The sequence below is a fragment of the Galeopterus variegatus genome, unplaced genomic scaffold (assembly GCF_000696425.1).
Source record: "Galeopterus variegatus unplaced genomic scaffold, G_variegatus-3.0.2 Scaffold5995, whole genome shotgun sequence".
NCBI lineage: Eukaryota > Metazoa > Chordata > Mammalia > Dermoptera > Cynocephalidae > Galeopterus > Galeopterus variegatus.
The window spans coordinates 51,741-67,995 of record NW_007732106.1 but is presented as its reverse complement, the minus strand read 5'-3'; the positions used below and the strand labels follow the sequence as shown (position 1 = coordinate 67,995).

Sequence of the window (16,255 nt, the reverse complement as noted above, 5' to 3'; positions counted from 1 at the left end):
TTTTCTCCTCCTCTCAGTAAACCAGTTTCATGTGTAACAGTTCTCTGGTCTTTTAAAAAATTTAACCAAACCTTTATGATAACATTTTTCATTTTTTAGTATTCATTCTTAGTTGTGCACATGACTGCCTATGCCGTAAACTTTATTGAGGCTGAACATACTATGAAGAATGAAGAAAAAGGAATTTGGACAAAGGAGTTCTCTTTGTGCCTTTTTGCAAATAACAGAGCCTTACTAGTAATTGTAGATCGATGCCATCAACTTATTGTTCTATATCCACTTGGGACGTAAATAAATGTATGGATTTTATGGGTTTTAAGCTCTCTACACCAAGATTATTATTTGATTTTGTTATGTGAGGTCATCTTTAGAGCTTCTGTAGGCCTAAAGTCAAGATCATGAAACAACTGTTTGAGTTTGTTAAATATTTATTGGTTGTAATTCCTTTATAAAGTTGATCGAGATATCATGTGACAGTGACTACTTGATCTCTAAATTTTTTTAAAGCATTTTCCAAATAAATATTAACAAAGTGATAACTGTATGCCAAGACAAAATGTGAAGTGGAAATACTGCAATTATCCAGCAAAATCTCAAGTTGACTGGTGAGATTTTTCTTCCTTCATGAAGTCTTGTATCAATTGGATATTTTCAAATTCTTTATACAATGTGGGCCACAGCTGAGTGACACCATTAACACAAATGGCAGGAGTAACTCATAACATTTAAAATGAACTGTTTTTTACTATGTAGTCATCAGGTACATCTTGGTAAAATGTGGTTAGAGCTGTTATGTCAGCTTTCTCACTGACTTCAAGAAGTGTGATATGTTCTCCATCTGTTACATGATCCCAAGCTAAATAGCTACACTTAAGACGTGTTCTTACTTAGGGCAGTGCTTTTATGAAGGTGTGCCATAAAAGCATCCAGGTGCCAGCAACCTACCCAAATGGTTCACATTAAACCTACTTGGAGGTGATGACATTTCAAATGTCACAACATCTCTCAGAGCAGCTAATTGCATTAAATTCTAAAACAACTGTATGTTTTGGACTATACACCCAGATGGCTTGGAATTAGCAAACTAACTGAAACAAACATAAAATCTTATTGGCATGTAGACTATAAAATGGTTTATCTACTCAGAAAAACCAAATAGGTAAGTTGATTTTATTTATAAGCAATCAAAAACATAGGTGGGCTTTTTGGCTTCTGTTGGTTATAAATAAAGGCTGGTTAATCTCATTATGTTAATTCTAGAGAACAAGAACTTAGACATTTTCCCTTTACTATTTTTTGAATTCTGAAATCAGACTTATGGATAAAAATCAAAATGTTCCAGCAGCCTCTAAGTTAGTATGTTTAGGTGGGTTCAGAACAACCATACTCAAAGAACCATGGTGATTACTGAAATGACTTCAACTGGGAGAGAGAGTAACAATGTGAGGTGTCAAAATCCGAATCCGAAAAGTAACAGGCTGGAAGGTTATGAACGTAATAAAGATGGCATTTAGCACGGATAGATGTGAACTGCTGCACTGGGTCCAAAACACCAACCTCCCCAAAACAGAATAGGTAGACATGGTACACCTGCGAGCTCAGCATTCAAGTTAAGGCACCTGGTGCCATCTGATAAGCCAATGTGATCTTGAAGTAAATTAATATTCTAGTCACGAGAAAGAAAACTCTGTTCTACCTGCTCTGTGCTGGCCAGAGCACACCTAGAATACTGCATTGAGTTTTGAGCACCAGCTTTAAATAGAGGTATTGACAGCCGGAGTTTGTCCACAGGAGGGTGAAGGAGTCATGGTGCCTTGTCACAGGACAAACAACCAAAAAAACTGGGAGTCTTCAATTGAAAAAGAGAAGACACAGAAGGAGCCCAGTAGCTATTTCCAAATATCTGAAGCACTGTCAGGTGAAAAATAGATTAGACCTGTACCGGGTGATTCTAGAGATGAGAGATAGGACCAATAAATGGAAAATGAAGTGGGACGTAATGTTGATGGAACAGATAACTTCCTCCACATGGGCTCATACTGACAATTAGGGGCTGCCTCAAGAAGTCATTTGTTCAGTTTTGTAGGAGTTTGAACAGAGGCCATCTGGCCACCTACCTGGTATCTCTGTGGTGGGGAATTTGGTCTTTAGATGAAAGTGGGGTAGAATAGATGAAATTTAGGTATATTCCAGTCCCTGAAATTCTTTGAATTCATGCATGGTCATTGTCTCGGAAAAGTATGTAGTGTTAACTATCGTCTTTGGGAAAAAGAAGAGATAACACCATTTGAAGATTAAGACATTTATTTCACTCTATTTGAGCTTAATAAATAAAATAAGAACTTTCAATTTTCAGAGTACTCTGTAAGCAAGTAAGTTTTTCTCTTAAAACAGTCATCTTTTGCTCTCAGACAGCAGAAACTTTGAGATGAGTGGCGTACATTTTCAAAAACACAAACCGAAAGTTGAAAATAAACAATTGTAAACATAAGCAAAGTTGTGTTAACCCTACTTTTTTTTTTTTTTTTTTTTTTTTTTTTTTTTTTTTTTTTTTTTTTTTTTTTTTTTTTAAGCCAGACCCTAAAAGCTTTGCAGGATTTTTGGTCATGAGGCAGAGAAAACACAGCTGGCAATGTGGCAAGCATTCAGGGTATTGGGCATTTGAGGGCACTGTTGAAAATGCAATTCATTAGTTCATAAGGCTGTGTAGTGAATTATATCCAGCAAGTTTACAGACTGTTACAGTTTAAAAGATGTTTTCATATATTTTGGCTCAGAGTTCTGTATCAAGTACCTGATGTTCTTATTAAAAGAACAAGCTTTTGGAATTGAGTATATAAATTGTGGACATCATTGCTAGGAAACATGCTACTGATCTATTAATTTGGGTGCTTGATGAAAGAACGTGTCTTTGTATTCTAAAATTTAAAACACCACATGACAAGACAGCACCTGCCACCCCAACCCACATTGTGTCTACATTATTAAACACCATTTGTGCTGCTGCTGGAAAAAATTCAAGGATCAGGAAGCCCAGAAGAGAAGATCTGCATCTGAGACATTCACTTAGTGCTTTTCTGCTCGGGACACCATTGTGTCTTCAGCCAAAGCAATGACATAGGGGATAAAGGATCTCACTGTTCTGGATAACACATACCTTTCCCTCAAATGTGGTCATGTCAATGTTCACTTTCTCCAGTCACTGACGTTATAAATCTGCCTCATCGCAGCCCCAAATTCCATATTATAAATACAAGATTCTTAGAGACAGACATCCATTGAAGTCAGCAGAGCATGGCTTAGAAGTTCATATGTTTACAGTCCCTTCGACAGAGTAGGTTATGAATACATAGTGTCACATTAAGAAAAATTATGTTTCAGTTACCACCTGAATCTCTTTCTAGCCTGACATATGACAAATTTGTGCTGTCACCAAGGGAGGCTGGAGGAGAGAGATGGAAAAAGAGCTCTAGTCACCAGGCTTATTGATGGGGGATTTTTTTTATGATATTGGAACAAAATGGGCACATCATACAAACTGGGTGGCATTCAAGGGTGTACAAATCACAAAACTTCTAGAATGTCCTGTAGGGAAGATGTGTCATTACTATTAACTGTCAGCTTTGATGAACATGTCCAGTGGACATGCTCACTGTAGTCACACCCAGGAAAAATGTTCTATGGCTTTTGACTCAAATGGCCCTGCACAGTAATTTAGGTAGCATTTCCCCAACTATACTAATCTTTTTTATGAAAACTACAATCTTTGAATTTCCTATGCAGGATACTGTTGGGCATAATGAAATTGTGTAAAATCTCTCCTCCTCCTACTTTGTGCACAGTTAAGGCTGGATGGAACGGGGAGGAGGTTGAAGGGAAACAGGTAAGCAGAGGAAAACTAGGTCAGCTTTGCTTCTCGCCAACTCTTCATTATTCATTCAACTACAGATGCTCTTTCCCTTCTCTCTGCTCCACAGACAGCTGGCACCAGAGCCAATGCCGCCCCCTCACCGCCTCCTGCTCCCATCAGGCCGGCCAAGTGGATAAAACCAGGGAAACAGAAGGAAGATGTTTTAGGACAAGCTGTGTTCCCTATTCAGAAATAGCATTGAAATGTGCAAATTGTTTTTCTCAAGAAATAGATGCAGAGATGGAAGCATTCATTGTTAAAGTTCTGCCTCACAACCAATCATAATATTAAATATTTGATATTGTTTTGTCCTCTGAGCCTTCTGCTACAGTGGTTACCCTATTTGCTCTCATGGGTCTTGGGTCAAAACCCACCAAAAATACAAAGGAATCACGAGACCTTGGCTTTTATTTTTGTCTTTACCTCAGACATATTAGATAACATTTAACAAGCCGGTAGCCTGTTTAGTGCTTGTGTCTTTATCCCAAAGTGGAATTAACAAACCCACTCTTTAGCCTTTCTCCTAAAGTTATGGTAAGGCCAAGTATTTTGTTTCTTTAGGATATTTTATAAAAACAAACTGAAAAGAAATTTTTTTTCTATCATAAGAATAGAAAAAATAGTGGATGAGATCAGAATGGTGCCATATTTGAGGCCTGTCCACTGATAGACTGTGGAAGAGTGAGGTGAGATGCCTAAAATCTGCCAAACCTAGTGAGCCAGTGGATGCTAACATGAGGAAAAGAATAAGGAGTCATGGAACATCCGAGTTAAGATTAGCCTGATCCAGTGAACACAATACTGTTGGTTGACCGGGAGAGAGGTGGGGCCCTACTTAAATATGCTAAGGACCTCCTTTTCCAGGTGGACAAATCCTCCCTGGTGGTGGGTAAAGGGTATCTCCTGAGACTCTGGGCTGGGTGTACACATGGAGACCTGGACACTCCGACCGAGTTTTTTATTTCTCTCTCTCTGTTCCTTTACAGAGCTCTCAGCATGGTGGCTCCTCCACTTCCCTTGCGTCCACCAAAGTCTGCAGCTCCATGGATGAAAATGATGGCCCTGGCGAAGGTGATGAGCTTGGGACTTGGTATTTGAGAAGGTCCAGCTTGTATAAGGGGCGGAGGATGGGTTGGCTAAAGTTACTCCAAGAAACTGTAACTTCTGAAGCAGAATGAAATAAACAAGTGTGAGCTGCTCATGAGGGTCAATTGCAGGGGATAGGACCAAATGGCTCCCACTGGGGATTGGTGTCTATTCTAATGGAAGGGAAAGAGGGAATTGGCCTGATCTGGAGACGTTTCACATCCTCTGAGGGTACATGTATCCTAAGGAGGCCAGATATCGCCTGCTTTGGAAATAGGAGGGGGTGATTGCTGGTTGTGTTTTCCCAAACTTTGTTCACCTATAGGATATTAAAGACGATTTACTGCCTTGACTGTTACAGCCTCGCAGATGTACTCTTAACTTCAGTAAATTCAATGTCTGAAACTGGGCTTTTGAAAAAGAAATATTGGTGGCAATCGCAACAATAGTCTTTGTCTCTTAAGCTAGTTCACTTTAGAATTTCTCTGTGTGTGGTCAAATGACCTGGGTTCCAGAATTGACTTTTTCACCAACTCACTGGATTGTTTTGAACAAGGCTCTTCAACTCCCTGCATCTTAGTTCCTCTTCTCTAAAGCGGAATTTGTAATACATACCTATTTCCTCCCTGGGGGCTGTTATCAGGCTCAAATCAATTATGAGATAGTACTTGGTAAAGTATAAAAGTGATGTGAGCAAGTCACCATTAAAGAATCAGCTTCTCTTGTTTGTTTTAAATGATATGATTTAATTTTTTTCCCAAAAAAATCCACGTTAGGGGAAGGACTTTTATTAAGTGAGATATGTGACTTACTTAAGAATTATTTCCTGACTACTATGCAATGTCAGACTCTTGTATTTCCAGAAGTATGAAATTCAGCTACCTAAAAATCTCTTTTGTTCCAACATGTTGTATTCAGCTAAAGAAATGAAATGGGCCTTGACTAACCCTTTGGCTAAGCCTTCTTAGCCAAAATCCTGAAAGGTACCTTTTATCAATAGTCAGGGGAAAAAAAAAATCCCAAGCCATGTGGTTTGCATGGGTGCCCCAAAGCATGCTGCCCTGGAATGGGAGCGTGGAAGTATCTTCTTCCATATTCCATATGCAGGGTCAGACTCATCCCCACAGCCAAGGATGGTTACTTTAATTTACTCATGTGGCAAAGAGCCTTAAGATGGTTTCATCTGGAAAAGATGTTGTAAATTCAGGTGCTTTGCAGTTGACAAAAATCACTGGGCGAGTCCTTCAAACAGGCCAAATTGTGGCTTCTTTGGGGGTGAGTTAGGGTGTGGGGGCATTGGCTCCGGCCCTCACTTTATTCTGGAGACCATCTAGGTAGCTTCTAGTAGCATAAGAGTAAAATGTCACCTATGAAGAAGCAAAAAGGCTGCACAAATGCCAGGGGCAAAAGTAGAGGAAACAAAGGTCCTACATTTGTACGACACTTTCCAGAAATTCCAACCGCTCTAGAATCCAGAGTGGTGCAGACACCCGGAATAAAGGTCCCAAAGCAGATGTCCAATGACAGTGAGTTTCCATTTGTCATTGCCCAGCAATACAGACTAAATGTGAATACAAAAATCACCGAGAAAGCCCGTTCACCACCTCAGGCTTTAATTTTATTTTGAGGAAAAATGTTTAGTCTTGGTTTATGGTGAAAGGTCAGAAGAGGAGCACATTTAGAAAACACACTGGGCTTCCATCACATTTTGTATTTGGGTTGCCTGAGGGAGAACTAGGATTTATAACTTTAAAGCATGTAAATTTTAGAGCCCAGCTATAAAAGCCTTTTTACACTCCCTAAGATGTTAAAGGTTATCCAGCATATTTATGTGACCTAAGCATGGCTTATTTAGTTTTATGGCCTTAGATATTTAAAGCATTATTAGGCATTTGTAAAATATTTCAAAATGCATTTTCAGAGGGAAAATGCGTTATGTTAGTGGCACTAACATAATTGAAACTACAAAACTGTTCTGTTCACAGACATAATAGATATTGTAATTTTAACTCAACATCTGCTACGCAGGTTGCTGGTGGGAACATTTGTCTGAAATCTGCTCATTGATACTGGGGAGGAGGGGTGGCATCAGTGCTTAGTTCATAAGGAATTTTACGGAGATCTCCATTTCAGGATGTAGTAAAGCTAAGTGTCCAAACAGCAGGCATTTTTCATGCTTATACAATGTCAAGCAGCCCAGAATCCCTTATGAACTGCTTCTGCCTCCTGCACCATACGTAGGAATATCATTTCTCCGTACACAGTGGGTATTCAGTATAAATGCTCTTGATCAAATTGGCATGAAGTAAAAGAAGCAAAACTTCCTCTTCAGAATCCCCATTGCAGCATAAAAGATGAGTCGCGTGAATACAGGTGGGGGTGGATCTCATACGTTTCCTTTTAGTTTATCATTTGTTTTAGTAAAAACTGTGGAGTATATACAACGTCAGCAAGAGAGGGGGGCCGTTACCTCGCCGTACAGAAAATGACATATTGATTCTGAATCAGTTCCAGTCTATTAGATGATACTTCTAAATGTCTCCTTTGTGCAACATCTGTGTTCTCTTTTCTACCAATAAAAACATACTAATGATTCTTTCAGAAGTGTCGGAGGAAGGCTTCCAGATTCCAGCCACGATAACAGAGCGATATAAAGTTGGAAGGACAATAGGAGATGGAAATTTTGCTGTTGTCAAGGAATGTGTAGAAAGGTGAGAAGGATATCATTTGCATTGAACTTTAAGGGAAACATTTGGCATTACATTTTCCAACGTTGTGTCTCTATTTGCAGTCTGTGGCACATATGGAATAAGTTAATGTCTTAACCCCAGATGAGAAAAATTTTTAAAAAAAGAAAAGCCTGTCTAACAACAGATTTGAAAAATGTAGTGATTCCTGGGGACAATCTATAAATTAAGGACTTTGATTTTTTTTTTTTTTTTAATGTACTCAGCAAAACTTTGCCAGCTCTTCAGGTAAGTCTTTTTGTTTTGTTGGAAAAAAATCATATCAAATAGTTTTTCCCACACTTTTTTTGAGACATAGTTTGTAGAGGTCAGAATGTTCTTGTGCAGAGTTTATATCTCTTAATGTGAACTATCTTAAAATTAAATGTAACAATAACCTAGAAAAGCTTTAAAATCTCTATGTACTGACCCCAACATAAAATGGTATTTAATACATTAAAATGTATTTTAAATGAATGAGCCGGGTATTCTGTGCCCAGAGGGAAGGGTTTAGAGTGGAGAGTTTATTCCTGGGTCCTTGGTATCTAATCGAAGACAGTAGCTGGTGGCTGCTAGATGGAGAAGTGACAACTGATAAAGTTACAACGAGACTAAGGCGTCCTCAGACCCTCAGCTCAGTGTCAGATTTGGATTCCATTTTTCAGGCAGCTGCTTGCTGTAGGGGACCTGGTTAGCCAGCAGCTTCTTCTCAGAGCTGGGAGGGCGGAGTATTGAAAAGTCAGGGGGAACTCGCCTCAGTCCTTGACTGAGTGTGTCCTCTGGCTTTCCTGGGGCTGGACTGGGCTCCAGTGGAGCTGGACACCCTACCAGTTCCTCAAAACCCTTCGAGAACCATGTTCCTGTGCCCTATACTGCAACTCAGGAGAGGATGCCTCAGACTAGAAGACGGGCCAGAAAACGTTAGCCTGGAAGATCCAGAATTGTCCTTCTCCGAGGGCTTCACTTTGGAATCACAAATGTCACCCAAAATGGGTTGCTTCTACTCTGATCTTCAGAATTCTCAAGTATCTCAAGAACCACATTCTTATAGTTTGAAGACATTTCCTTCAGAACTCAGCTTTTGCAGGATAAGTCAGGGTGAAGAAACTCAGACATCTCTTGGCCAACTGATGGTTGTTCATTCTTTCTTCCTAAGGATTCTCTGGCATCTGATAGTCATGGGGCCCTTGCTCAAATTCAAAATAAAGTGACACTCTAGGGATGTTTGACAACACACTCTAGGAGGCCTCAGTTCTCTGCTCTTGGTGATTGGCTTCTTATGGAGGAGGCTGACATGGGGCTATATTATGACTACGTTGTAAACAAAGGATGCTGTTTGCTGTATCCTCTTTGTTGGGAGATGGTCTTCCTGTCACTGCACTGCCACCGTCCTCTGGAGTTTCCGTGACTCGACCAAATATGTGGTGCACCTGCTAGTTCAGGCCCATGCTGGACACAAATGTTAGAGCTGGAAGTCCATACAGGGTCTCAAATATCATGAAGGTTTCCGTTCGGCTGATATCCATTTGTGTGCCTCGTGTGTCCCTTGCCATTCTTTGGAAAATGCTTCCCCAACTACAGTAACAGCCCTCATTGAGCTACCCTTGTGCAGTGCATCTCAAACTTTGCTCTTCCCTGACATGCCAGCTAGAATAGGATATTCCCAGCAGTGATGGAGAGCCACTCTAGAAGCCACTCTGTGTCGGGGAGGGGCATGAGTAATGGGTAGCTTGGAAAATCCCTTAGTTGATGTTTCCAGACCGCTTTCCCCGTCTCCTCCCCATTCTCCCACCCCCACCATAGAGCTTGACCATGTATCGCATTACTGCCAAGCATGGAAAATTATTTTTCTGGGCCTCACACCTCCCAAAACAGGAGCAACCATGGTTACTGAGCATAAACTTAATTTACAATATTTCATTTAATTATCATAATAATCCCATAATGTCAGTATTGTTGTCTCCATTTTATAGAAAGAAATCCTGAAGAAGTTAAATGCCCAACCTCATTAGTACTTAAGCAAAGCATAGATTGAAGCCCAGCTCCAAACCCCGCACTTTTAACCACTCTGCTCCACTGCCTCCCATAAGGCAAGACTCTGGCTTAGCTCAGTCAAAATTACACGCATTGCATTTGGCTTTGAATAAATAGGACAGAAATTAAATCGGGAAAAACATTCCTAAGGTGGTTGATGGAGGTGTGTATACATGTGCATGTGTGTTTACAGAATTTTATGTTTCCTTAACAGTTTTTCTGGTAGTTAGTCCAACCCTTCTTAATTTTATTTCCATGGTAGCAGAAAATCCCATTTTTAGCAGATGCCTTTGCACTGTGGGTTACCTGGTTACCTGCCAGGGTCATCACCTGTTAGATCTGACACAGTGCCATCTGCTTCTTCTCCTGCTCGTCCACGGATCAGGATGGCAACTTAGTCCAACAGGATTGGTCTTCTTAGAAATTTCTTGTTTTTCTATCCAGAATTAATTTCTTTCTTTCTAACTTGGATTGTGTTCATTTTGCATGAGTTCACATCTTCAGTCTCGCTGTATGAAACTTCAGAGTCTAAACACCAGATTTCTCCCCAAAGTGTCAGTACTTAGCTCCTGCTGAATGAGACATATGGCGTGTGCCCTCTCTCCCCAGAGGTATCATGGAACATTCTTTTAATATTTTCCAGAGGTCCAAGAAAATAAAAGCAAGTTAAGAATGTTTTGGAATACACACGTTGCTCCCATGTACATTCTGCCATGTTTTCAAGTATGAATATGTATTAACAAGGGCAAGTATGTTCCTCCTTTGTTAATAATATGCTGTCACAGGCAGGATTCGTCTGCAATGGACACAATAAGTGTCACGCAGACCGTTCTTTCCTTGGCCCAGCATATCCTTTGGTAGTGGCTGCTAGGTTCATTTAGATTTCTGTCTATGCCCCAGGAGCCATTTCTTGAGTGGCCTCAGGGGCCCCTAGGACATGCTGAAGGAAGTTAGTAGACTGTGCCTTCAGCTGGGAGAGACATGCTTTGTTTTGAAGCTGTTATGTGGAGCACTTTGAGGCTCCAAAGCAAACTCAAAGAGCTGAGAAGCACTAACGAAAGGTCAGAGCATGAGTAGAGGGCTTGATACGAGGTGCCCTTCATTTCTAATTCTCCTGGCTCTATGTGGACTAATTAATACACAGGCCAAGGGCACAGTGATGCGGTCATGAGCAGCGATGGTGTCCAGGTGGCTCTTGGCACCCCTCCCCACCTGCACAGCTTGCATCTTTTAGTGGTGTAGGCACTGGAGCTGTATTAAAATTCTAGGTGGGATACTTCCCTCTCCCACCGGCCCACCTATAAGCCTTGCACAACAAAACCGCTAGCTCTAGCAATAAATTAAGCAGGCTTGAGGCCACCAGAACAAGCTGAGACTTCAGGTGACTATACAAATTGATTTCTCATAGACAAGGGGGAAGACAATGTTTTCTGTTGCTGCTGCCTTTGTTGTGGCAGAGCGTTCCATAAAAGGTCAAGAATATAACTTCGGGAACAAAGAAGCAAATGGCCTGTATTTTCACCAGTAGTCTAGTCGTCTAGTGTTCTACTGAGTCCACCAGACCTTGTCCAACTCAGAACCCAGCAAAGAACTGTGCTTGGAATTGCTTGCTCAGCAGTCCCACCGGCTCAGTGGCGCTCGGAGTTCGGGGGATATAGGAAGGCGAATAATTATCTAAGGCTTTTTTCTCTTGCCAAGTGTTTTCACTTAGAGCGAGCACTTACATTTTTATTCTTACGGTCTATGTGTAGTCCTAACACCGGTTTTCAGGCTCATCATCCACACTAGCTACCTTCCTATAATCCTGTGCTTCTAGTAATTAAGGATTTTATTATGTGGTTTATAGTTCTGCCTCAAGGAATCAAGGAAGAACAGTTGCAATATTAATTTTGGCGCATCCACACTAGCTACCTTCCTATAATCCTGTGCTTCTAGTAATTAAGGATTTTATTATGTGATTTATAGTTCTGCCTCAAGGAATCAAGGAAGAACAGTTGCAATGTTAATTTTGGCCGTCCTCTGCAGGGCTCATGGTCCCATATAAAATATGGGCAAGTTTAATGGAGTGTTTAGTCCTGTTATGAAAGGTTCTGTGTTGGAAACCACAAGGTCCTTCTTCCTAGTAAGCCCTGGGGCCACCCCCGCCAAGCTTGCTCTCACCTTCCCTGGACCACAGGCTCAGGACACAACCTGCTTGTCAGCCTCCCGGGCACCAACACCCACTCACTCGCTGGGGACCTGCTCCTTGTCTGTGCTGCTGGACAGGAGGATTCAGCCCTCCCAGGTCCCACACCAGCCGTTTGATTTGAGTGCTTTAATGTTAACCATTCAAGGGAAAGGAGGACCGAACGGCAGACACGGGGAATCACAAAGCTACAAAATCCCTCCCTCTTACCAGCAGGGTCCTGTCCATCCGGCCGCTGTGGGGAGGTGGTGAAGGAACCCCGGCTCTTGTTTCAGAGCCTCGCAAAGCCCCATCCTCCTTTCTGGCCCTGCCTGCCCACCATGATCAAAGCAGTCAGTGCCATCATCTAGATTTTCCTGCCATCGAACGAAACATCTTACACCAGATAGGAAATTGCTCATGCATTCTAATCTCAGATTTTCTTTATCATAACTTTTTAGTTATTTATGAGAGGCAGAATCCAGAAACACTTTAGCTTTTCGTTTTCCCTGTGTTTTTCAAGTTTGCAAATAAACTCTTCGGAAGCCTCTTAAGAAGAGTCTACTTAAAAGGACCCTGTGGTCCTTCCTCTCCAGCCACATAGACATAGTGAGTGAGCAGGTGCACTGGCGTCCAGGAGGCCGATGAGCAGGTTGTGTCCCGAGCCTGCAGCCCAGGGAAGGTGAGAGGTTTTTCTCCACCTCTACCCCACTGCCTTACTGATGGTGTGATTTTTATGTGGAGACATCACCCCAAAGCTTGCGTTCAGCCAAGGCCTGGCTCACACCTTCCTCCCTCATGGCCTCTCTGCCCAGCCATGGCAAATTCTTTGTTGAAGGATCAACAGAGGCAGAGTGGGCGAGGTGTCCTTGGATTCCTCTGGACACCCACATCTCTGCAGGAGGGCTGCCCTGAAGCCAAGGGTTTTATCTTCTCCCATCTGAATCCCAGAACTCTCTAGAGGAGAAAAGGGGCTTCAAAGTGATTATCTTATTCTGGTTTTATTCACCAGATATAAACATAACAATTCAGTGTTTATTGAGTGTTTTTTGCAGGCTGGCATTATACAGCGGTCTGGAAGTGTAATGGGAGAAGCATTCTTAGAAGTAAATGACTTAAATAGTTTCTAAAATGCCCTCAAAACATGTTTTTAATACCTGACCTCTTAATTTGCTTATAGGAAAATCACTTTCTTGCTCTAAGCATATAACTAGGAAATCCTATTTAATTCACCATATTGAAGATTTTAAAGCCCTATTTTAAAATTTTGTTCTTAATCAACCTCAGTCTCATTGTAACCGTTTAGATCCATAAAGCCGGGCTTTTATCTGTAGGTATCTATTTAATTCACCATATTGAAGATTTTAAAGCCCTATTTTAAAATTTTGTTCTTAATCAACTTCAGTCTCATTGTAACCGTTTAGATCCATAAAGCCGGGCTTTTATCTGTAGGTATAAAGCTAGAATTTCTTGGTTTCACACCAGAAATGAAATGGCAGCGCTTGTCAAGTGGTGGTTTGTTACAGTTATCAAGTGTGCGTTGTGTCCTTCGACAATAGACATGTCTTTATGTGTGGCACTACAGTATTTTAGAAATGTTAACACAAGTTAGGAAACTATTTAAAGGAGCAATGTGACTAAATCCTCCCTCCTACACCCATCATGGAGGAGGGGCGGTGTGGACTGGGCTCTGTGGGAGGCGGGGACCCCAGGAATGGAGAGCCTGACTGTACGTGTGCCATGTGGCTGTGGGAAAGAGGGTTGGTTTTATTGTTACCTCCGTTTTCTTTCTGTGAAATGAGACATCCCCAGAAGGCTCACAGGAAGCTCTGAAAATGGTTTTATCCCTTTCTGTACATCTTTTTTTTTTTTCCTTTTTGTCTTTTTTCGTGACCGGCAATGGATCGCAACCCTCAGTGTTGCAACGGGATCGCAACCCTCGGTGTTGCGCCCGCACCTCGCTCAGCCAGTGAGCGGCCGGTCTGTATGTGGGATCCGAACCCTCGGCGGGAGCGCCGCCACACTCCCAAGCGGCGCACTGTAGCAGTGCACCACCGGGCCGGCCCGCTTTCTGTACATCTTGAACATGTTATTGGTGGGTTCTCCAGGAGAACTCATGCAGGCTCTCACAGTGAACCAAGGTCTAAAGAGTGTGATCTGCTTCCTGAGAGTCTTCAGTGTGACCATCCAGAAAACTGCCATAGCCGTGCCTGGTGGCTGGAGAACCTCAAGGGAGACTGGAGGCAAGAAGAAGGGCAGAAACCTTCATCCTCCCCATGCCCCACCGCATCGCCTCAGAGAGAAGCAGAGAGCAGCCTCGCTGGAGTTGCTGAGCATGGCAGGAGCGTCGCAGGGCTCCCATCACAAATGTGGCAGCGAACAGCCCACGATTCTCCTGTGTGAGCGGATTTGTTATCCTTACACTTCGTCAACTCATAGATGTTTACACAGTTCTTTGTTAAGAAGCGAGAGTCTTCACAAAATGTTTACACCACAATGTACAATCCGTAGGGTAAGAAATTAATCCCTAATGAAGTGATTCAATAGATCTGAAATCAAGTTTTATTTTTTTTAAAACTTTCTCTTTGCAGGTCGACTGCTAGAGAGTATGCTCTGAAAATTATCAAGAAAAGCAAATGTCGAGGCAAAGTATGTATAAAGTTTATTCTTAAGAAATACAGTGTTCAGGAGGGTAGAAAGAGACATAAAGATCAGCTCCCAAATAAACATAAGTGCCTCCTAAGAGCTGCGTTTTGGTGGAGTAGAATGTTATAGGCTTATTAGAATATAAGTTTTAAAATATCCTAGGAATAAAAGTCAGTTGGAATGATTGGCTGTTATTTCTGTTCCTTGTCTTTATCAGTTCGCTTGTTTCTTCCCTTTCTTTTGCGATCTGAGTTTCATTCCTCCCTTCTCTGTGAAATTGTAACTATTGTGAGAGGTTCTGAATTTGCAAGCATTATCTAAGGATCCTCAACATCTTTTGGCAATTCTAGGCTATCTGAATATCCGAATATAAGACATAATCATTATATGTTACCAAAATGCATCTCCCTTGATCCCCACATAGTATAGTTGTGCTTCTTTGAGTCAACTCTTCACAAGTTTTGTGCATATTGCTTAAATAACTTTTCCCTTGGACAGGAGCACATGATCCAGAATGAGGTGTCTATTTTAAGAAGAGTGAAGCACCCCAATATCGTTCTTCTGATTGAGGAGATGGATGTACCAACTGAACTGTATCTTGTCATGGAACTGGTAAAGGTGTGTATTTTGGACAAGAAATAATACTCTCACCAGCACGCAATCTCTCATTGCTGTGTATTGGCATAGTGATAAACAGAATTATACAAGGGTTCAAGTCCCAGCCCTGGCCCAGGTAGCTTGGGTATACCCAGGGTGTACCTCTCTATGCCTCAGTTCCCTCGTGGATAAAATGAGAAAAATATTAGTACCTACTTAATAATGTTACTACAGGGATAAAGAGGGATGGCTTCCACCAGTTTGTGTGACACAGAAAGCATTAGATACCAATATGACTGTTGTTATTGTTTTGATAGAAAGTTGTTCACTTTTCCATGAACTACATGCAAAGATATCAACCATTTTTTGAAAACAAGCTTTAAACTTTTAGTCACCAGTATGAAACAAAAATAACACAGTCCTAATAATACTGTGCGTAGCCTACCACCTTTCAGTGAATGTTGTAATCTCATCCTGTCACGTAAAATTATGTTTTTATTCTACGAAAACATAGAATATAGGGATAGCCAAGTGTTGATCAGGGTTGAATGTTGGTGAAAGGTTTCTCACTTATTCTCTCTACTTCCATACATTTGAGATGTTCAGTAATAGAAGTTTTAAAAAATGGAATGTTTTGTTTATGAAATTATCTTTTTCTCAAGCTTTTTCTATTATTTAGTTTAATTGAAGATTTACGTAATTTCTACTTGAGCTGTAAAGTGTTGTAAATTAGTCGTACCACCCTCTGTGTCAACTGTATGCACAAACGGCGGGGTCTTTGGGCTGCAGGAGCCGTGTTTGGAATTGCATACCTGACCTGGTAACTGTGGAATGTGGGGTTTTCTTTTTTAAAGATGAGACAAGGAAAGTATTTAATAAACTAATCTGTTTCTATATAGGAAAATGATCATTCTAGGGCCTTTAAGCTTTAATTATTCAGAGTCGTTTTACTTTAGATATGTTTGCCTTTTTTTTTCTTCTTAGTGATTATATTTATAGGTGAAACCTATTTTTTTTCCATCTTTTTTTTCCTTTTTGTCTTTTTTCGTCACCAATAATGGGATCGCAACCCTCAGTGTCGTGCCCGTACCG

At 41.2% G+C, this 16,255-nt stretch overlaps 1 protein-coding gene across 1 annotated transcript in view; it reads left to right on the top strand.

Moving 5' to 3' along the window:
- Positions 1 to 16,255, top strand: part of DCLK1 (doublecortin-like kinase 1) — a 69,600-nt gene that overhangs the window by 12,586 nt on the left and 40,759 nt on the right. Inside the window, exons 3-6 of the mRNA XM_008590325.1 lie at positions 4,897 to 4,981; positions 7,599 to 7,707; positions 14,512 to 14,569; positions 15,065 to 15,184. Of these exons, the coding sequence (XP_008588547.1) occupies positions 4,897 to 4,981; positions 7,599 to 7,707; positions 14,512 to 14,569; positions 15,065 to 15,184 (372 nt within the window). The remainder of the gene's footprint in view (positions 1 to 4,896; positions 4,982 to 7,598; positions 7,708 to 14,511; positions 14,570 to 15,064; positions 15,185 to 16,255) is intronic.